The following is a 22,277-nucleotide window of genomic DNA, read 5'->3' as shown; positions in this document are numbered from 1 at the left end:
AAATCATCAATCACACAATTTGCGGGCCCTTCCGACTGTAGGCTATGCGATTTAAAACAATCCACAGCTTGCGGGGCCCAAACCAGTTACGCACCCACCGCCTCACCCAGCACCTCCAGCTGCTGGAAGAGGAGGATGATGACACCAAGACTCACCGTTGTGGCAAGTGCGGCCGCGGGTTTGAGATGGAGGTGGAGCTTGTGCTGCACCAGGAGAACTTTGCGGGTGATCAGCATTGCGATGCAAAAGTCCCGGCCAAAATACGCGGCCGCCTTCCCAAGAAAGTGTCTGAGGCTGAGCCAAAGTCTGCTGAGGGAGAGGCAGCTAATGGAGAGAAGAGTGGAAAAGACGAGGAGAGGGTAGAGGAGTTTGTGGCAAAATGAGGGAAACGACCGGGTTTACCCCATAAGGAGGAGCTCCAAATTCCCTGTCCTGAAGCTGAGTGTGACCTCACGTTCTCCTCTGTTACCCTTCTCTGGGCCCACAAGAAGGAGAAGCACAGGCGGCCGCCTCCACCTCGCAAGACTCACCCCTGCTCTGAGTGCGAAGAAAGCTATGCTCGACCGGAGCAGCTCAAAGCCCACATGGCCAGGGCTCACGGCTCTGGCTGACACAACTGCCCCACCTGCGGCAATACCTTTGGCCGGAAGAGCAACCTAAAGGCACACCAGAAGACCCACACTGAGGGAGAAGAGGCAACAGACAAAGATTTGGGTGGGTTTTTTATGTTAAAGATGGGAGTTTGGAGTATGTGACATACCATTATGCAGAAGCACTCAGTTGGATCATTAGCTTGTTCCTGGTTGCTCCCACTGTGGAAATTTTAAAGTGCTTTTAGAAAAACAAAAAATTTACTGTATATAAAACCCTCTAATGATGTGTACATAGATGGCGTAGCAGTGCGGTCGTGTTCTCTTTTGTGTGTCCGTGTAAATAGCCAGTTTTTTTTTGTATTTTACGTATATATTTCCCTATCACACTTTTCATCCTTCTACTAAATATACTTTCCTGCAACCCGCCTCACTCAATGTGGAACGGAAACTATTATTTACTCACCTTTATCTAGAATCTCCAGTTGAAACTAGTTAGCCAGCTAACTAGCTAACTAGCTACTTGCTATTAGCCACCGTTAGCGGTTTTCACCCAGAACATCGGATTTTCTGCCGGAATAACTGAATCACTGGACGTTAACACCGGATCGCAACTAGCTAGCTGCAACTGAATGGATGTTGCTGTAGGCTAATCACCACTGCCCCCAAAGCAAGCACCAGCTAGCCTCGAGCCAGGCCCATATCCCGGCTATCTACCTCTCTGTCTACCGGACGGGGGTAGCCAGCTAACTAGCTACTTGCTATTAGACACCTTAGCGGTTTTTCACCATTGTCCGTGGCCTGCACTACCTACCAGCCAGCTCTAACCTGGACTATTATCGGCCAGTCTGCACAGTGCGTTATCGACCCAAAACATATCGGATTTTCTGCCAGAATCACTGGACCTTTAATACCGGATCATCGCAACTAGCTAGCTGCAACCAAATGGATGTTGTTGTTGGCTAATCAGCCTTGAGCTAGCTTCGAGTCAGGCACATCTCCCGGCTATCTACCTCTCTGTCAACCGGACGGGACCTCCTAGAGTCGACACGGAGCCCCGCCGCTCCATCACGACTGGTCTGCCGACGTAATCGTCTGTAAATTCAACAGGCTTCCCGTTGCGACGACCACGAAGATCCATCTGCTAGCCCCGGCCCGCTAGCACACGCAAACAACAGCCGTGCTTCCTGCTCGCTGTGCTGTAGCGCCAATTCGAACTGCTCTCGGACTCACATATTGCTGTTCACTGGACCTTATGATCACTCAGCTGCACAGCTGATGCCTGCTGGACTGTTCCTTTACACGGTACCCTGTCCTGTTTATCTGTTTAGCCTCAGCCCAAACTTTAATCGCCATTACCAGATGTTGTCTTAGCTCTCTCTAATAACACCTGTGATTGCTTTATGCCTCTCTCCCATGTCAATATGCCTTGCCTATTGCTGTTCCAGTTAGTTCTTATTATACAATTTCACTGTAGAGCCCCAAGTCCCTCTCAAACTGCCTCAAATAGTTCCTTTGTTCCACCCCCCATACACACGGAGACCGGCTCAATCGGTGCCTCCAGTGATGCTATCTCTTTCATTGTTACCCAACGCTTAGGTTTACCTCCACTGTACCCATATCCTTCCATATCCTTGTCTGTTCATAATGCACTGAATCTATTCTACAACGCCCGGAAATCTGCCCCCTTTATTCTCTGTACCCAACGCACTAGAAGACCAGTTCTTAAAGCCTTTAGCCGTATCCTTATCCTAGTCCTCCTCTGTTCCTCTGGTGATGTAGAGGCTAACCCAGGCCCTGCAGTCCCCAGTATCACTCCTACTCCCCAGGAGCTATCATTTGTTGACTTCTGTAACCGTAAAAGCCTTGGTTCTCTGCACGTTAACATCAGAAGCCTCCTTCCTAAGCTTGAGTTATTCACTGCGTTAGCACACTCCGCCAACCCTGATGTTCTAGCAGTGTCTGAATCCTGGCTTAGGAAGGCCACCAAAAATTCAGAAATGTCCATCCCCAACTACAATATTTTCCATCTAGATAGAACTGCCAAAGGGGGCAGAGTTGCAATCTACTGTAGAGATAGAGCTCTGCAGGCTATCATACTATCCAGGTCTGTACCTAAACAGTTTGAGCTCCTACTTCTAAAAATCCACCTTTCCAGAAATAAGTCTCTCACTGTTGCCGCTTGCTACAGAACACCCTCAGCCCCCAGCTGTGCCCTGGACACCATATGTGAATTGATTGCCCCCCATCTATCCTCAGAGTTCATACTGCTTGGTGACCTAAACTGGGATATGCTTAACACCCCGGCCATCCTACAATCCAAACTAGATGCCCTCAATCTCACACAAATTATCAAGGAACCTACCAGGTACAACCCTAAATCCGTAAACATGGGCACCCTCATAGATATCATCCTGACTAACTTACCCTCTAAATACACCTCCGCTGTCTTCAACCAGGATCTCAGTGATCACTGCCTTATTGCCTGCGTCCGTAACGGGTCCGCGGTCAAACGACCACCCCTCATCACTGTCAAACGCTCCCTAAAACACTTTAGAGAGCAGGCCTTCCTAATTGACCTGGTCCAGGTATCCTGGATGGATTTCGATCTCATTCCATCAGTAGAGGATGCCTGCTTGTTCTTTAAAAGTGCTTTCCTCTCAATCTTAAATAAGCATGCCCCATTCAAAAAATGCAGAACTAAGAACAGATATAGTCCCTGGTTCTCCTCAGACTTGACTGCCCTTGACCAGCACAAAAACATCCTGTGGCGTACTGAATTAGCATCGAATAGCCCCCGCGATATGCAACTCTACAGGGAAGCTAGGAACCAATATACACAAGCAGTTAGGAAAGAAAAGGCTAGCTTTTTCAAACAGAAATGTGCATCCTGTAGCACTAACTCCAAAAAGTTTTGGGACACTGTAAAGTCCATGGAGAATAAGAGCACCTCCGTCCAGCTGCCCACTGCACTGAGGCTACGAAACACTATCACCACCGATAAATCTACAATAATCGAGAATTTCAACAAGCATTTTGCTACGGCTGGCCATGCTTTCCACCTGGCTACCACTACCCCGGCCACCAGCTCTGCACCCTCCGCTGCAACTTTCCCATGCCCCCCCCCCGCTTCTCCTTCACACAAATTCAGACAGCTGATGTTCTGAAAGAGCTGCAAAATCAGGACCCCTACAAATCATCTGGGCTAGACAATCTGGACCCTTTCTTTCTAAAATGAGCCGCTGAGATTGTCGCAACCCCTATTACTAGCCTGTTCAACCTCTCTTTCGTAACGTCTGAGATCCCCAGAGATTGGAATATCTCACTGGTCATCCCCAAAGCCAACACCTCCTTTGGCCGGCATTCCTTCCAGTTCTCTGCTGCCAATGACTGGAACGAACTGCAAAAATCTCTGAAACTGGAGACTCTTATCTCCCTCACTAACTTTAAGCATAATTTGTCAGAGCACCTTACTGATCACTGCACCTGTACACAGCCCATCTGAAATTAGACCACCCAACTACCTCATCCCCATATTGTTATTTATTTTGCTAATTTGCACCCCAGTATCTCTATTTGCACATCATCTCTTGCACATCTATCATTCCAGTGTTAATACTAATTGTAATTATTTTGCACTATGGCCTATTTATTGCCTTACCTCCATAACTTGCTACATTTGCACACACTGTATATATATTTTCTGTTGTATTTTTGACTTTATGTTTTGTTTTACCCCATATGTAACTCTGTGTTGTTGTTTTTATCGCACTGCTTTGCTTTATCTTGGCCAGGTCGCAGTTGTAAATGAGAACTTGTTCTCAACTGGCTTACCTGGTTAAATAAAGGTGAAATAGAAGGGATGGGTCCAGGTCAAGACCATTCTGGAGAGGAGAAACAGGAAAGAGGGATGGTGCTATGGAGGAGGAAAAGAGTAGATATGTTAGGAGCGATTGGTCAAGGCCAGCCTGGAGAGAAGCAGCAGAAAAACAGGAGAAATAAGGGTGGAGCTGCTGAAGGAGATGGATGCTCTGGAGAAGTCACCATAAAAAAATACTCCTCGAATATTGGCAGGTTGTGAGCCACATGGAAATTAGTATCATGGAGAAGGAATGCAGAGAGAACTGGAAAGACATTGATTTTGCGGGGTATTTTATATTATTGCTGTGATCACCACTTAAGGCCGTCATTACAAATAAGAATCTGTGTGGTTACCTGCACAATAATATATACATATTATGGCAAAAAGGAGAGGAACAAGTGGGCAGAAGAGAAAAAAAAAGGTCAAAGTTGCAAACATTTACTGCAAGTGGACTGAATACTGGATAATAATTTATTTTACATTTATGTTATTTTATTTCATTGTAATACTTTTTTACTTAATTGAAATATAAAACACGAATAAAACAAAATGTCTATGTACTCCACATTCATAAACCCTCAAAGAATGCTCAGAATTCTGAAATACAACAAACTCGTTTTCCCATGATGCATTGGTAGTTCCTTCCTATCTCGCGCCTTTCCATCTTGTTTCACCACAAGCGCTACAGACACAGCGCACCACCACGGTTGTTGTTATAGTAGTGAATAATGGCGGCAGCGGGTGGGGGTTTATCATCTCCAGCTAATGTCGCGGGCTCTAGCACTCCGTCGGTAGCACGGGCTCGTTTCCCAGGCCGACCATGGACATCTCGTAGTCGGCTACGATCAGAGAAACGTCCGCAGCGGGGAAGGTTGGGCTTCGAAGGTGGAGAGGTAGTCACTGGAGGCCCGAGGCCCATCAACATTGGACTAACGTTGAGCGAGGACCCGTCACTGCTGCGTTTACTCGGGATTGCTGATAAACATAGGCGCCAGAGAGACGCGGGTTTCTACTCAAGCGGGAGTGGAGAGGTGAGTTTCCAAGCCTTGCAACAGTCCCACACCACAGACCCAATTAACACGTGCATTTTCCACTGCCCTCGCTGTGTAATATAGATGATATTGAGAATCAAGTGTCTGATAACGTTCGTTACCTGGCTACAGTAATGTTAGCTATCCAACTATACAATTGTTAAAAGTTCAAGGCTTGCTGAACCAGAATCTGGCTTTACAGTAGACGTTCTCGCCATATTCAACGACTCCTTTGTAAATCCAGATTGCGGTTCAAATGTTTGCTAGTAACTGTACCAATCCACTGTACTCAGTGACAAGTAAACGTTAGTAGCTAACAGTGACAACATCTCCAAGGCTGATAGTCTGTTAGACTGACATTAACGTTACCAGGATCTTTGATATTCGTTGATTTTAGGCGGTGAAATTGGCGGTAGCCAACGTTACTCTGGCTGGATACAAGTTTGTCTGCCAATTTAACAAGCTATAGTAAAACAATGTAGTTAGCAAGTGATGTTATCAAGTTAGAAACTTTTGCAACACAGTCACATTCACACACATCCACCATCACTCTACGTAGCTAGTATCAACACATTATAACTTTTGATCTTTGGTATCAACTTTGCCCCCGCTCAATCAGATTATTCCATAGTATATGTCACTCAGTCCACTCCCGACAGCCCCCATCGTTCGTGCAAGATGTGTCGGCCTGTAGAACCGAAACGATCTTGAGACATTCCAATGCATGCTTTAAGTGGGCAAACATTACACCAAAAGCTTGGCCTGTGTCATTTAAACTAAGAGCAGTTTGTCCTGTCTTATATTTAACTGACTTCTCACACCATAGCCTACTAGTATTCATCGCATCATCGATCAAATTGGCGCTCATGCCATGCTCACAACAAGTAGGCTAATTGCTGCGTGACATTCCCCATTCTGCAAGCAATTTAGAACTAGTCTACTGAGACCAGTGGTCACCAACCATTTCTACGATCAAATTTTTTTTCTTCCCCATGACTTAAAAACCGTAAACCTATGCAACATTACCCTATTAAAAACAGTACTAAAGCAATGAGGTTTGTGCAGTAGGCTATAGGCCCAGTTAGGGATGTACATTTCGGTCAATTTTGCTGCCGACTAACTGAATCTCATTAACCAGTCAACAAACGGTTAAATTGTTTTCGAACAGTAAAATGACGTGACCAACAGAAAATACTATTCGAGATATGTATATAATGACGAAATGCTTATGTTTCTGTCCTAACAATGGGAGTCGGCCCAATGCGGGAAGGCAAGCGACACATTTAGACTCAAAATAAGCCCATATAAACGTATTGGGCTTATTTTGGACAGATTTTGTCGAGAGTGAAACCTCTCCCTTTGCCACTTCCACCCTGATACTATTCATGCGTACAAGGACAGGAACTTTTTCATTAAGAGCTTAATGGAAACATGCAACAATAGCAAGCCTATTGTCTTACAGTTCAAAATGCTATAGCCTATTATTGAACATGCAACTCCTGTAATGAAGCGGCTAATAAAACGTTGAAAATACAAATTTCAAACATTTGCCAAAATGCAATTAGCGGAAAACACTGTTCTAAACCTAATGCGAGCAGTTGTGACAGAGATTAAAACGTACTATAGAAACGTAGAAAGAGGGCCCAGCTAGCGATGAGGAATCGGCCCAGAAGCGGCCCTCTTTCGGGTTGCCCGAACTGATTGAATCGGCCCGGAATCGGGTTTCGGACTTGGCCCGGAATCAAAATGATTGACTACCCAGAATCGGCCCAAGTACATCGGGCCTTTTCCGTCCACCGGAATTCAGCCGACTTTGCCGGCATCTTACCAGAATTCCCCCAGAAGCGGGCCGAAGCTAATTTAAATAAATGTATACAACATTACCCGGTTTTAGGCATTTTAAATATGACTATTATACATTTTATACATACAAAGTTCCACAAAGTTTTTAATGCTGATCAATTACCTTGCACAAAGTATCAGAATACTACTTAAACAGGAAAGACTCTTAAATAATTTAATTTAAATGTTAATTTAATTTTTTGATCACAGAAACAATTAGAAGCAGTTTGATTTTGACTGTTTAAGCTTTCTTTCTATTTAAGCTCTGGTAGGCATTCCGTTTTCTCCATCACTCCTCCAAGGTCTGGTCACTTCTTACTTGCTCTCTCCTTTTTCTCCCTCCATCTGTCAGGGGCTAGCTGCATTCATCGTTTTATGTATTTTTCTATCTCCACATCAGGAACTTCAGAATGGCTGTGATGAACAGCACTTTTGTAAATATCAGAAAGAGAGAAAATAGAACACATATTGAAATACTCCCTGAAATATGACTCGTAGTTTATGCAACTCCCCTATCCCTACAAATTAGTTTTATCAATGGCGTTTTGTGAAATATTTCCAGTTCATTATATTCTTCCTGCCTTGAAAACTAATGTAATAATGACCTTCCCTGCTGACAATCAAATTGACATGCTGGCCTGTTTTATTTAATTAATCACTTCTGTGACATTATGCCTCTCTGCCCCATGCAGTGGCCTTGAAAGCAAACTTACAGATAACAATACTTTTTAAGGCAAGAGGTTCAAAAGCATTGGCTCTCTCCAATTCATTTTCATGGCCAGGCCATTTGTAAGGAGTTTTGAGAGGATTCTCCACACATTCTCCTTGGTGGTCATCCCTCCAGTCAGTCCTAAATATATGGTCTGAAAAACAAAAACTTGTATATGATGAATATAAAACTAATTTGAAGAAAGCTGGAATGGTACTCTGGGTCAGATTGTGGCTTGGTTGATTACTTTTCAGCAATACATGTAATGATATAATGATATCTTGTCATACCAGGTTATTTTTTAAGTCTTTATCTTTATCTCTCCTCAAGTCTTCCAGCGAGGATATTGGAAGTCGAAGGTCTGTCAAATATGGAACCTCATCCATGGTTGATCTGTTCGCCTGGAGCTTTTGCAGCTGCAGCAAAATCAGCTTTTGCTGTTGCTTAATCATTTCTATGGAGGTTAAGATCTCACAAAGAATTGCTGCAAAAATACAAAACGGAACACAGTTGTGTTTTATCCCTAACATTCTTTCAGTAGTAAAAGTTATAAAGGATAATAAAGATAAATATAAACAACATAATCAACGCAAACACATTATAGATCAGGGGTGGGCAACTTTGATGTAGGTGGGGGCCACAATATGTACCTTACATGTAACACTTACGATCACACACTGGCTGTTGCTGTTGTTGAATGTTTGGCTCAATCCTTGATGGCCTATCAGAATTTCCAGGTGTCTCTCTTCTGTCCTCTGGATGACTGATAACTGGTGCAGATGGCAAACCCTTAGAGGTGTTTGACTGGCCCTTGTGTGGAAACTTTTCCTTTGGCTCCTCATCCTCACTTTCAGTGGCACTGAATATTTGCGTATTTGTGCCCCTGATGTTAAAAATATAAGGTTAGTGAACTCATAAGAATTACCAGTGAAGTAAACATATGTTGAATATTTAGGCCATCCACTGAAATGTTTTTTTTTATATCGTAGTGGTTATGCCTTCCTTTTCTCTTCATATATGCGGGGCGGTCACCACCTCCTCAGTCTGAAGATCAGATTGGACCACAGCCATAGGAAGCTAACGGCGAGCCTCTTCATATGTGTCTAAGGGAATATCAATGTATTGTGTTTAGATTGCAGATACACATTGTTGTCTCAGGAAGTTGATATCAGTTATAAATAGTTGACTGCAAATATGACTGCTATATGATCACACCGGTAATAGATCACTTGTGAGGCACAGCTGAGTGAGCATATACAGTGGGGAAAAAAAGTATTTATCAGCCACCAATTGTGCAAGTTCTCCCACTTAAAAAGATGAGAGGCCTGTAATTTTCATCATAGGTACATGTCAACTATGACAGACAAATTGAGATTTTTTTTCCAGAAAATCACATTGTAGTATTTTTAATGAATTTATTTGCAAATGATGGTGGAAAATAAGTATTTGGTCACCTACAAACAAGCAAGATTTCTGGCTCTCACAGACCTGTAACTTCTTCTTTAAGAGGCTCCTCTGTCCTCCACTCGTTACCTGTATTAATGGCACCTGTTTGAACGTGTTATCAGTATAAAAGACACCTGTCCACAACCTCAAACAGTCACACTCCAAACTCCACTATGGCCAAGACCAAAGAGCTCTCAAAGGACACCAGAAACAAAATTGCAGACCTGCACCAGGCTGGGAAGACTGAATCTGCAATAGGTAAGCAGCTTGGTTTGAAGAAATCAACTGTGGGAGCAATTATTAGGAAATGAAAGACATACAAGACCACTGATAATCTCCCTCGATCTGGGGCTCCACGCAAGATCTCACCCCGTGGGGTCAAAATGATCACAAGAACGGTGAGCAAAAATCCCAGAACCACACAGGGGGACCTAGTGAATGACCTGCAGAGAGCTGGGACCAAAGTAACAAAGCCTACCATCAGTAACACACTACGCCGCCAGGGACTCAAATCCTGCAGTGCCAGACGTGTCCCCCTGCTTAAGCCAGTACATGTCCAGGCCCGTCTGAAGTTTGCTAGAGTGCATTTGGATGATCCAGAAGAGGATTGGGAGAATGTCATATGGTCAGATGAAACCAAAATATAACTTTTTTGGTAAAAACTCAACTCGTCATGTTTGGAGGACAAAGAATGCTGAGTTGCATCCAAAGAACAGCATACCTACTGTGAAGCATGGGGGTGGAAACATCATGCTTTGGGGCTGTTTTTTCTGCAAAGGGACCAGGACGACTGATCCGTGTAAAGGAAAGAATGAATGGGGCCATGTATCGTGAGATTTTGAGTGAAAACCTCCTTCCATCAGCAAGGGCATTGAAGATGAAACGTGGCTGGGTCTTTCAGCATGACAATGATCCCAAACACACCGCCCGGGCAACGAAGGAGTGGCTTCGTAAGAAGCATTTCAAGGTCCTGGAGTGGCCTAGCCAGTCTCCAGATCTCAACCCCATAGAAAATCTTTGGAGGGAGGGTAAAGTCCGTGTTGCCCAGCGACAGCCCCAAAACATCACTGCTCTAGAGGATATCTGCATGGAGGAATTGGCCAAAATACCAGCAACAGTGTATGAAAACCTTGTGAAGACTTACAGAAAATGTTTGACCTGTGTCATTGCCAACAAATGGTATATAACAAAGTATTGAAACTTTTGTTATTGACCAAATACTTATTTTCCACCATAATTTGCAAATAAATTCATTAAAAATCCTACAATGTGATTTTCTGGATATTTTTTTCTCATTTTGTCTGTCATAGTTGACGTGTACCTATGATGAAAATTACAGGCCTCTCTCATCTTTTTAAGTGGGAGAACTTGCACAATTGGTGGCTGACTAAATACTTTTTTCCCCACTGTATTTTACTGTGCTGATGGTGCCTGCATCTGATGGTCAGTCTCAGCGGAGGGAGAGAGCAGGAGAAGACTGAGGTCTGCCTCTCTCCCTTTCCTCCGCTGACACTGACCAAAAAGGGACACCGTCTTCCAGCTGATGGCGACACTCAAGTCGCACCGCATTATTTCTGCCTCATGCACAAATTCATGTTGTTACTCCTATGAACAGAGAAAGTGAAATATTTCTAGATATTAAAGACCCAAGCCGCTAATAATAACGCATGCCTATCGATACACTTTCCTACTCATTCATTATAGCTGCAGTGTTGGTTGTAGCGCAAGTGGATGTAAGAAGAATGCACATTTTAATAGCCTTTAAAAGTGTTGACAGTGCTAAGTAAGAACTTAAACATGAAATCACTCATAAAAACAGCAGCTCTTTGCTGTGTTCGTTGACATTCTCTCTCTGGTCATTGTTTTAAAAGTTTTGAAATCTCACAGTATCAACTTTGCTGTAGTTAAAAAAAAAACCTGCTATGTTACTGCAGACACGGTAATCTAAGCCATCCGATTGGCCAGCGGTAGGTTTATTGTGCACTTGAATTGCTCTCCGGGCCCGCCGGGAAGGCAGAGTTTAACTTCAGACACATGAAATGGTTAAATGGGAACTCTGCGCCTATCCGGCACGCAGGGCAGCTGACTCGGGTGCAACTACCACCAACAGCACAAGATAAAAAATGTATAGGAACGCAAGGCTTTATCGTTGGGTTTTTTACAGAAATGTTTGCAGATCGACTAGGAATGCCTTAGAGATAGACCAGTCTATCGCGATCGACCGGTTGGTGACCACTGTTATAGACCAATGCATCTTAGATAGCTAGTTACTCACTCACCATTTCTTTTTTCCAACTGTACTATCAGTTCCTGATATTTTTTCGACGCGGCTTTGTCGTTAACTTAATGAATGGCTATAGTTAGACTAAACTCACCTTTCATTAAAAAATATATCTTAGGGAAGCGCAAACATACTAATTTGTTGAATGCAATGGCCTCTGTTAGATTCATGCTGAATCACCATGATCATGATGAACTGATGCAATCCTTTTTTAGTGGACTGTACAGTCACATTTAAGTTGCTTCCTCTGGGTATGCCAGACGCAGTCACCTGATGTGGAGTACAGCAGTGGCATGGTTTCTCTGACAGGGATTTTATCATTCTGATTCATTTACATTTTAGTCATTTAGCAGAGGCTCTTATCCAGAGCGACTTACAGGAGCAATTTGGGTTAAGTCGACAGATATTTCACCTAGTCGACTCTGAAATTCGAACCAGTGACCTTTCAGTTACTGGCCCAACGCTCTTAACCGCTAGGCTACCTGCCGCCCCTGAATGAGAATTACCATTACCAGAGTGTGAAGATGGATGTGTGTATGAAATATGGATGTGTGCCAAAATGCACCTGTGCGCAATCAATGCAGTATCTATACTGATTGGTATATGTTAGCCTACATGATTTGATTTGAGTTAGATATGTTGCAATTTCTTCTTAAATGTGAACTATTTTTAGTCATGCTTCAGTGAGATCTTTACTTTAAAATGGCCTGCCTGGATTAATTGATATTTGTTATACTGTAACTGTATAGCAATTCACATCATGTTCAATTGATTGATTGCCGAGTGCTGACTATATTTATGTTTAGGAAATGTTATGTAGGCTATTCACTGATTCAGTTAGTTAGTTAGAGGAAACTCACCTTTCATTTAATTATGTACAGTACCAGTCAAAAGTTTGGACACACTCATTCAAGGGTTTTTCTTCATTTTTAATATTTCTACATTGTAGAATAATAGTGAAGACATCAAAACTATGAAATAACACATATGGAATCATGTAGTAACCAAAAAAGTGTTAAACAAATCAAAATACATTTTATATTTGAGATCTTTCAAATAGCCACCCTTTGCCTTGATGACAGCTTTGCACACTCTTGGCATTCTCTCAACCAGCTTCACCTGGAATTCTTTTCCAACAGTCTTAAAGGAGTTCCCACATATGCTGAGCACGTTGGCTGCTTTTCCTTCACACTGCGGTCCAACTCATCCCAAACCATCTCAATTGGGTTGAGGTCGGGTGATTGTGGAGGCCAGGTCATCTGATGCAGCACTCCATCACTCTCCGTCTTGGTAAAATAGCCCTTACCCATCCTGGAGGTGTGTTTTGGGTCATTGTCCTGTTGAAAAACAAATGATAGTCCCACTAAGCGCAAACCAGATGCTGAGCCTGTCTGACAGGGTTGGTCCTACAAAGCCAGAGGCTCCTGATGGGAGAGCATAATATACAAGGAAATTCTCAAAGCTGCTAATGAGAACCTTAATGACCTTGTACCTAGCCGGTGGGGATTCGGGTTGGGTACCCCCACCCAGGTAGTGGCAGTGCTGGCAACTCTGGCTGCAGTAACCCATGGGGAGGGGTCACACTCGGACAATCAGAGAGGGGGCATATTATTGTGGCCCTGGTGGCACAAAATAATCAAAGGTCTGACTGCACGGAGATGCTTGGGAAAAATGGTTACAACTGGGGACCAGAGTGTTTGTGTCTCAGGGGAAGAGGGTGGATCTGATCTCCATCACCTAGGACTTGACATAGGTTAATAAAATCACAAATTTGTGTCACTTTTTGCACAATCTTGCTTACTTTCTCAAACAGCTGTAACTGTATATGCATTCGTAAATCAGGTCCTTTCTTGAGTTGGGCTCTGGGATGTAACAACTGTTGAGCATCTGAGCTTAGGGTTGATTGTGGAGGAAAGGGGTTGAGTGTGTTAGAGAATGTGCGTGTGTGTGTATCTCACATCTGTTGCAAGGGGGTAAGGATGTTAGGGTGAATATAGGATGAACCACAATTGTTTACTAAAATAATAATTGCTTGACAAAAATGTAATGTAATACAATGGCAATCTGGGTTATAGATAACAATCCTTCGCATCATGAACTGCCAACATTATTACGCATATTAATTGTTAATGATGGAAATTAAGATATGCAAGCTATTTGATTAGATATATATTTTTAATAGCTATATATATATATATATTGAGGTGAGAGCATTGGAAATGCTTTTGGCGGTTGACCTGCTTCTGTTTTGTGGGTGGCACTGTGTGCTGTTTTCGAAGGATGGGTCCTGGCCTCTCGGTGGGCCTAGGAATCCGGGGGGACGGGGGTGGTATGCCGATCACTGGGATGACAACCCAACTTGGGATGGGGAGGGGCTTTAGCGGGGGGCTCAGTGGAGAACAATTGGAGGGTTACTTAGTAGCAATGCAAATATCATGGTACAGCTATATGGACACTCAATCACTATGGTATTTTTTATTAGTACATTTACAAACATTTATTATGATAAATAGATTTGAAACTTGTATCTCATTATGGTAAGTGGTGAAATAAGTATAGCCAGTTATAATTGTAATGGCTTAGCAGATAATAACAAAAGAAGAACAATATTTACATGGCTCAAAGAGAAGGAATATAATATCTATTGTTTACAGGAAACTCATTCAACAATTCTAGATGAAGTTGTGTGGAAAAAGGACTTGGGGGGGCGAGATATACTTCTCCCATGGGCAAAGAAACTCAAAAGGGGTGATGATATTCATTAACAGTAATTTTGATCCGACTGTGCAAATTGTCCAAGCAGATCCACAAGGTAGATGGAAGATTTTAAATGTTATTGGACCATAAACAGATATGGCTCATTAACCTTTACTGACCAAATAATGATGATCCACACTTCTTTGACAATATATATCATAAATGATCAACCCTGCAAGCAATACAAGACTCTAATATTATGGTGGGAGATTATAATACTGTTTTAAATAGCTCAATGGACCAAAACAAAATCACACTGCAAACTATCATCCTCATGCTCTTAAGGAAATCATGAATGTCATGGATACATTAGAACTAGTAGATATATGGAGGCTTAAATATCCTGACCTAGTGAGAGATACATGGCGGAGACTCAATCAAGCTAGTCGTCTTGACTTCTTTCTTATGTCATTCTCGTTGGGACCAAAAGTTAAAGAAGTGTTGATAGGGGACAGAATGCGGTCGGACCATCATATAATTGGCATATACATTACTCTTACTGAATTTCCACATGGGCGAGGATATTGGAAATGTAATCAAAGCCTATTGGATGATAACTTGTTTTTAATTAGCACAGAGGAATTTTATAACAGATTTTTTCCGACATAGGTTCAGCAAATCCCCTTATTGTATGGGACACTATTAAATGTGCCTTTTTAGAGGACATGCAATTCAGTACTCATCTCGAAAACAAAAGCAATTTAGATCAAGAGTCCATACTAACAAAGGAAATAGAAGGTCTAACAGAACAGATAGATAGCAATAAAAACTGTAACATACAGGCTCAGAATAAATTAGAGGAAAAAGAAATTGAGAAACTTATTCATGAAAGATCAAGTGTAATATATTATAAAAATAAAGCAAACTGGATGGAATATTATCAGACACTCAAGAAGGTCTGATTTCATTATTACTGAAACAGGAAACAAGTGGGAAATATAAAGATCCAGTCCATTAAAAAAATTGGAGGCCCCTTACACTTTAGTGTTGTGATGCAAAAATTCAAGCAAAATGTATAGCGCATATAATTAAAAAGGTATTGTCGGACATTATTAATTTTTATCAGACAGGTTTATAAGACAAGTGCTGGAAACAATAGAACACTATGAAAAATCTGGGAAACCAGGCCTGCTATTCATAGCAGACTTTGAAAAGGGTTTTGGTAAAGTACAACTGGAGTTTATATATAAATGCCTGGAGCATTTAAATTTTGGAGAATCTCTTATAATATGGGTTAAAATCATATATAGTAACCCTAGGTGTAAAATAGTAAATAATGGCTATTTCTCAGAAAATTTTAAACTGTCAAGAGGAGTGAAACAAGGTTGTCCACTATCGGCATATCTATTTATTATGGCCATCGAAATGTTAGCTATTAAAATCAGATCCAACAATAATATCAAGGGATTAGAAATCCAGGGCTTAAAAACAAAGGTGTCATTGTACGCTGATGATTCATGTTTTCTTTTAAATCCACAACTTTAATCCCTCCACCTCATAGAGGATCTAGATACATTTTCTAACCTCTCTGGATTTCAACCAAATTAAATGTCATTTACCAATAAAATGGTCTGATGGTGATGTGGATGTACTCGGAATACATATCCCAAATGAAATAAAGTTAGGAAAAATAGATAAGATCTTGCTACCATGGAAAGGTAAATACCTGTCTATTTGTGGAAAAATCACCCTGATTAACTCTTTAGTATTATCCCAGTTTACCTATTTGCTTATGGTCTTGCCTACGCCTAGCGAACATTATTATTATTTATTTATTATATGAGAAAAAAATATTCCATTTGATTTGGAACGGCAAACCAGAAAAAATTAAACGGGCCTGTTTATATAATGAATATGATTTCGGAGGACAGAAATGATTAAATATTAAAGCATTAGACCTATCACTAAAAGCTTCAGTCATACAAAAGTTATACTTAAATCCGAACTGGTTCTCTAGCAAATTAGAAAGATTGTCTCACCCCATGTTCAAGAATGGCCTTTTTCTCTTTATTCAGATTACAACCTCTCACTTTCAGTTATTTGAAAAGGAAATAATCTCCCAAATATCACTATTTCTAAAACAAGCCATCGAAAGTTGGTTGAAATTTCAATTGAATCCTCCAGAAACGACAGAACAAATAATGGATCAAATATTGTGGTTAAACTCAAATATATATATATATATATATATATTTTTAAAGGTATAATCTTTGTAAATGATATCATCGGTAGGACTGGTGGAGTTATGTCGCACATGCAGCTAACAAAAACATATGGAAATGTCTGCTCTACCCAAAATTACAACCAAATAATTGCAGCATGAAAAAAATGGAAGTGGAAGGGGGAGAAAGTAAGGAACTTGTCTGTCGGCCCTGCATTAAACATAATTGGTTAAAGAAAATTGTGATAAATAAAAAAGTATACCAGTTTCATTTAAGGACCAAAGGATTGACAGCCGTCCCATATAGATTGCAAAGTAGTTGGGAAGAGATTTTTGACGTACCGATTCCATGGCAGTGTTTATGAACTTAAAGTAATGATGGCTGTCGTTTCTCTTTGCTTATTTGAGCTGTTCTTGCTCTTCTGTATACCCCCCCACCTTGTCACAACACAAGTGATTGGCTCAAACGCATTAAGAAGGAAATAAATTCCACAAATTAACATTTACGTTTACGTCATTTAGCAGACGCTCTTATCCAGAGCGACTTACAAATTGGTGCATTCACCTTATAGCCAGTGGGATAACCACTTTACAATGTTTTTTTTTTTGGTCTGCAATTAACTTTTAAGAACGCACACCTGTTAATTGAAATGCATTCCAGGTGACTACCTCATGAAGCTGGTTGAGAGAATGCCAAGAGGGTGCAAAGCTGTCATCAAGGCAAAGGGTGGCTATTTTGAAGAATCTCAAATATAAAATATATGTTGATTTGTTTCAAACTTCTTTGGCGACTACGTTATTTCATAGTTTTGATGTCTTCACTATTATTCTACAATGTAGAAAATTGTAAAAATAAAGAAAAACCCTTGAATGAGTAGGTATCTTAGGGAAGCGCAAACATACTAATGTGTTGAGTTTGAATATTAAACTAAACTGTCTGACAGAGGAGCTTGAATCAGTAGTCTTTTGCATGAATGCGAATTTTAATGTGACGAAGTGTATAAAGGAGGGTGAATTTTCAGTAATGAACTAGATATATAACTTCCAACGTAATTGGTGGGTCTTTTATTGTACATGAAAGTCATCAACTAAAGTGTGCAAGTGGATAACCTCACTGCAGCACAATAGCCTATAGGAGGAGGAGCCAAAATATTTAATCACATTTTAAAATGAGCTATTGGAACTTTAAATCAATCAACATCAAGATGTTATTTTATATTCACTCACAAATCTGGCATCCCAATATGTGGATATGGACACAATAATCGTTATTGTGGTAAAGTTGAGGGAAATGAACAAAGTATGTTCAAGAAGATGAGACTAGCAAATTGATTGGAAAAGTGGAAATACCAGCAAGATGTATCCTATATTCATGTATTCTTTTGGTCTGCAATTTTGTGGTCAGTCAGTGTAGTTTGTTGATGACAGTTTTGTAACCAGCAGCCCTGTGGCTCTGCTCTTTTGGCTACAGCCCTGTGATTCTGGGCCCTTATTCCAAAAAAAAATTATAATATGCCATTTAGCAGACGCTTTTATCCAAAGCGACTTAGTCATGCGTGCATACATTTTTTTTGTGTATGGGTGGTCCCGGGGATCGAACCCACTACCCTGGCGTTACATGCGCCGTGCTCTACCAGCTGAGCTACAGAGGACCACCCGAAGTGTATAAAGGAGAGTAGGAGACGGAGTGCTGATCTAGCATCAGTTTTGCCTTTTAGATCATAATGAAGAAGCTTATGGAGGGGGGGCCTGATCCTAGATCAGAACTCCTACTCTGAGATGCTTTGTGGATACGGGCCCAGGTCCGCCCTGTCAATTCATTATGATCTAAAAGGCGAAACTGATCTTAGATCAGCACTCCTACTCTGAGATGCTTTCTGAATAAGGTTGGAATACAGGCTGCAACAGGCAGCTATGCATGTAGCTTTATACACTCACATGACTGGCTGATTTTGTATCTTCGCTTTTCACAAGTAAAGTTCCCTTTATGTCACCCAGGTCTTTCTATATCCTATCTGTTTTTACTCTGGCCCCTATATTGTCTTTGCAGTTTCTTTTGTCACTCTTGACTGCATAAAACTGGGACAGATTGCATGGTGGTAGGTTGCTCTCTCGGATAGTGAGATGCTGGCTAAATTTAGCCTACTAAGTATTGCAGTTTTAGTCTAGATCATTTTTATCCTTTTACCGTTCCTTTTCTTACATCCTCGACTTCCGGCAATGCTGTAAAATAGGATTCAGATCAGTATTTGTGAACATTGTACATTTCCGTGTACATTTCATGATGGCCTATGTTTTCTGTGGAATGTAGAGTTTGATGAATGATCACACTTTGCAATTGCAGTAGCCTAGACCTAATTGAAATTACACATGTCCATTTGCAGTTATACCCCACTACATTTTGAAGCCTGATCTCTCAAACCAGTTCAGTGTGACGGTTTGTAACCAGATATCAACTGGGTTGCTGCCCATGATTTCATCTGATCCCACCCCTTACCAACCCTGTGATGAGATCGAATAGGCCTAAACATTTCATTATTAATTGTAAATAAAGATGCGTTGGCTGATTTTATAAGGCCTAATGTAGTATACATGCAAAGTATTGTAATTCTGGTTGTTAGGGTCAGTATGATTATTTTTTGTTAAACACAGTGCGAACATTTACATTTATTAATTGTATTCCTTCCCTGTGTTTTTCTGTGTTTTTAGGATGAGGATTTCACTGGGTTTGGGACTGAATACCGGCCTACACTCTCAGCACACAATATCTCTGAAAGTAAGTAGGCTAATGATGAACAATAATGTGAAATATCAACTGTGCTCAGTAATTCTCACATTTCCTAGCAGAAATATGAAGTAGCCTTCATGTTTGCCATTTATAGCTTTGGTATCATACCTAATAATATGCATGATCAAGCTATTGTCTGACATTGGTCTATTCATATTAAGACACTTTCCCTGTCTTGTTTCTAGGCAGGCCTCTCCAATTATCATTATTGAAGCCAGAAAAGCCTCCCCCAGCTCCAGAACTTACAGCAAAGCTTGAGAAAAGTGGAGGGAAGTGCTCAGATGAAGACCCTGAGGTTGGAGAGGGTCAGGAAGAAGAAAACGCTGTGAAACCCAAAATAATTGCAGAACTGGCAGCCCAAAAAAAGTCCCCCAGTTCGGGGGTTAAATCTACAGGAAAGCAGGCTACTGGGACAAAGGCCTCAAAAGGCAAGGGCAGTGCAAAATCAAATGGTTCCAACAGGAAAAGGGGAAGCAAGGTGGTGGAATCGTCTTCAACAGCCAGAAAGGGGAACAGGCAAGGCCAAACAACAAAGGTGGGCAGGGGAGGCTCAGGGTCCAGCACAGCCCGACCCCAAACCAGCAGAGACAAGCAGGGCAAACTGGTGTGGACCCTGACAGTGGTCAAGGGCAAAGGGAAGGCCTCCAAGAGCAAAGAGTCCGATGAGGTAACAGCAGACAAAACTGAAACAGACCAAGCTGAGCCACAGAGGTCTGGGAAGAGGAGAAGAGGATCTCAGCAAGACCAAACAGGGCAAACTGGTGCGGACCCTGACAGTGGTCAAGGGCAAAGGCAAGCTCAGTCTAGAACTGGACGGAAGACCACCGATCTCCACACCGCCTCTCAAGGAGTAGCACTGTCCCCTAGACCTGTGAATAAGCAGCAGCAGAGGAGGAGTGTGTCCAAGGGAACAGGGGAATCCCTTGAGGCTGGAGCTGAGATGGAGCAGGAGCCAGCAATGTCCCAGGAAAGAAAGAAACCAGCACCGTATAAGCGCAAGTCCATATTTGGCCTCAGGAGGAAGCCGGGGAATGTGCATAGGCTTAGTCCGCTAGAGTCTGTTGAGAAACGCTTTCGTCGTAAGTTTGTCTTCTACACCTACGTGCCAGAGTACCTCCCAGCCACAGTGAAGCAGGAGGGAAAGGAGCAGCAGCCGTCCCCTGAAGAGATCGGACAGGGAGCCAGCAGTAACCTCTCTTCGCCTGTGGTGAGCGCCAGGTCTTCACGTGTCATCAAGGCACCCAAGAGGTTCCTCAATGACGAGATAATATCCTGGCCCAGGGGCTCCCTGAAAAAGAAGAGCCAAGACAAGGTGAAGGAGGATGCCATGAGCCTATCCTTTTATGATTCAGACAATGATGACGTTGAACACGTGTCTAGAACTCCAGGTCAAAATGAGTTCAAACCTAAAGTTGCCGGCTCAACTGGTAAAAAAACACTTCAGACAAGCCTGTCATCAACCCTTTCTGTGAAGGACTCAACGCTCAGCCCAGGCTCATCCCACCTCGAGGTCTACGAGAGACTCAAGAAGCTGACCCTCAGCCTGGCCCAGAAGAAGAAGAAAGGCCTTAGTGCTACTGAGGATGAAATGGCAGAAGAAGAAGAAGCCCAGGAGGACCTGAGTTTGACCTCACCGGTTAGGAAGAGAGGGAGGTCCAAGCTGAAGATGGAGGACCTCAACTCTCCCGGGGTTGTGAGGAAACTGGCAGTGCTGGTCAGTAACGCTGCTGCTGCATCCCAAGCTGCATCATCTGAGACTCTGGAGGAGGCAGCAAACGACACAGACCATTTCCAAGGTAAGGCATTTTGTGTGCTCAGTTAAATGTTTCTTTTTCACTTAATGGATCTTTAGGATCTATCTGTTTCTTTATTCCAGAAAATGACTTGTACTTTTGTGATAAAGTAGTATTCTTAGATGTTTTAATGCATATTGGCCTTATTGGAAACCACATATTACCATAGGATTGAGCAGTATAGCTTGCCAGAGGGCTCTGGTCAAAAGTAGTGCACTATATAGAGAATAGGTTGCCATTTGGGACTCAGACTGTCTCAGGTATGATGACACAGTCAGCCTTTTGGAAGTCAGTGACAGTTGACTGATTCTTCTCCCCAGGGGCAGAGGCCGCTGCTGAAGGGGTTTACGAAGGAGAGAGCCGTGATGATGGGGTGGTGGTGGAACAGGGGGGCACCAGCCATCGTATCAACCTCACTGGCACTAACAAGAGGATGTTCCATCTGCTGAAGAGGGCCAAGGTCCAGCTCATTAAGATCGACCAGCTGAAGAGAGCCAAGCTGCAGCTGGTGAAGATCGACCAGCAAAGACAGATGAAGTCATCACAGGTGAGAATCGGTGACCTTGATTGACCCTGGCTGCATCCCAAATGGCACACTATTCCCTATGGTGTGCCATATGGGCTCTGGTCAAAAGTAGTGCACAGCATAGGGAATAGGGTGCCATTTCGGACGCAGGCATTGATTGACCCTGAATTAGGGTTGTTGGTAACGGTTGAATGTAGGCTTAGTGTGTGAATTTGGCAGAGATTTGTTGGATTAAAACCTATTTCCATTATTAAGCTGTTTCATTAATATAGTTTCACTTTTATACCCTTGTTTCTTTCAGCTCTTGTCTGGATCTGTAAAACTCGGTCCCAGAGATTTAAGAATAGGAGGGGGGAGGAGGATAGGAGGCTCTGTTCAGGTGAGCCCATGTTTCCTGACCCTGGCTGTGTTTGTGTTTTTTGCTTTGTCTAGCCACCTGTGTCCATTTTGTGGACTTAGGTTTATGTACTCTTGATGTTTATAGTACAGTG

General features: G+C 42.3%; 1 protein-coding gene across 2 annotated transcripts in view; it reads left to right on the top strand.

Moving 5' to 3' along the window:
* The first annotated feature begins 5,129 nt into the window (after window positions 1–5,129).
* LOC121586284 (histone-lysine N-methyltransferase 2B) overlaps window positions 5,130–22,277 on the top strand; it is a 69,342-nt gene continuing 52,194 nt past the window's right edge. For both annotated transcript variants that reach the window (XM_041902870.1, XM_041902869.1), the window contains exons 1-5: window positions 5,130–5,483; window positions 19,389–19,455; window positions 19,653–21,263; window positions 21,581–21,807; window positions 22,088–22,165. In XM_041902870.1, coding sequence (XP_041758804.1) covers window positions 5,181–5,483; window positions 19,389–19,455; window positions 19,653–21,263; window positions 21,581–21,807; window positions 22,088–22,165 — 2,286 coding nt within the window. In that variant the 5' untranslated portion in view covers window positions 5,130–5,180. The remainder of the gene's footprint in view (window positions 5,484–19,388; window positions 19,456–19,652; window positions 21,264–21,580; window positions 21,808–22,087; window positions 22,166–22,277) is intronic.

The sequence above is a fragment of the Coregonus clupeaformis genome, chromosome 17 (genome assembly GCF_020615455.1).
Source record: "Coregonus clupeaformis isolate EN_2021a chromosome 17, ASM2061545v1, whole genome shotgun sequence".
NCBI classification, from domain to species: Eukaryota; Metazoa; Chordata; class Actinopteri; order Salmoniformes; family Salmonidae; genus Coregonus; species Coregonus clupeaformis.
The sequence above is the reverse complement of the archived record's forward strand: the minus strand, read 5'-3'. Positions and strand labels throughout refer to the sequence as shown.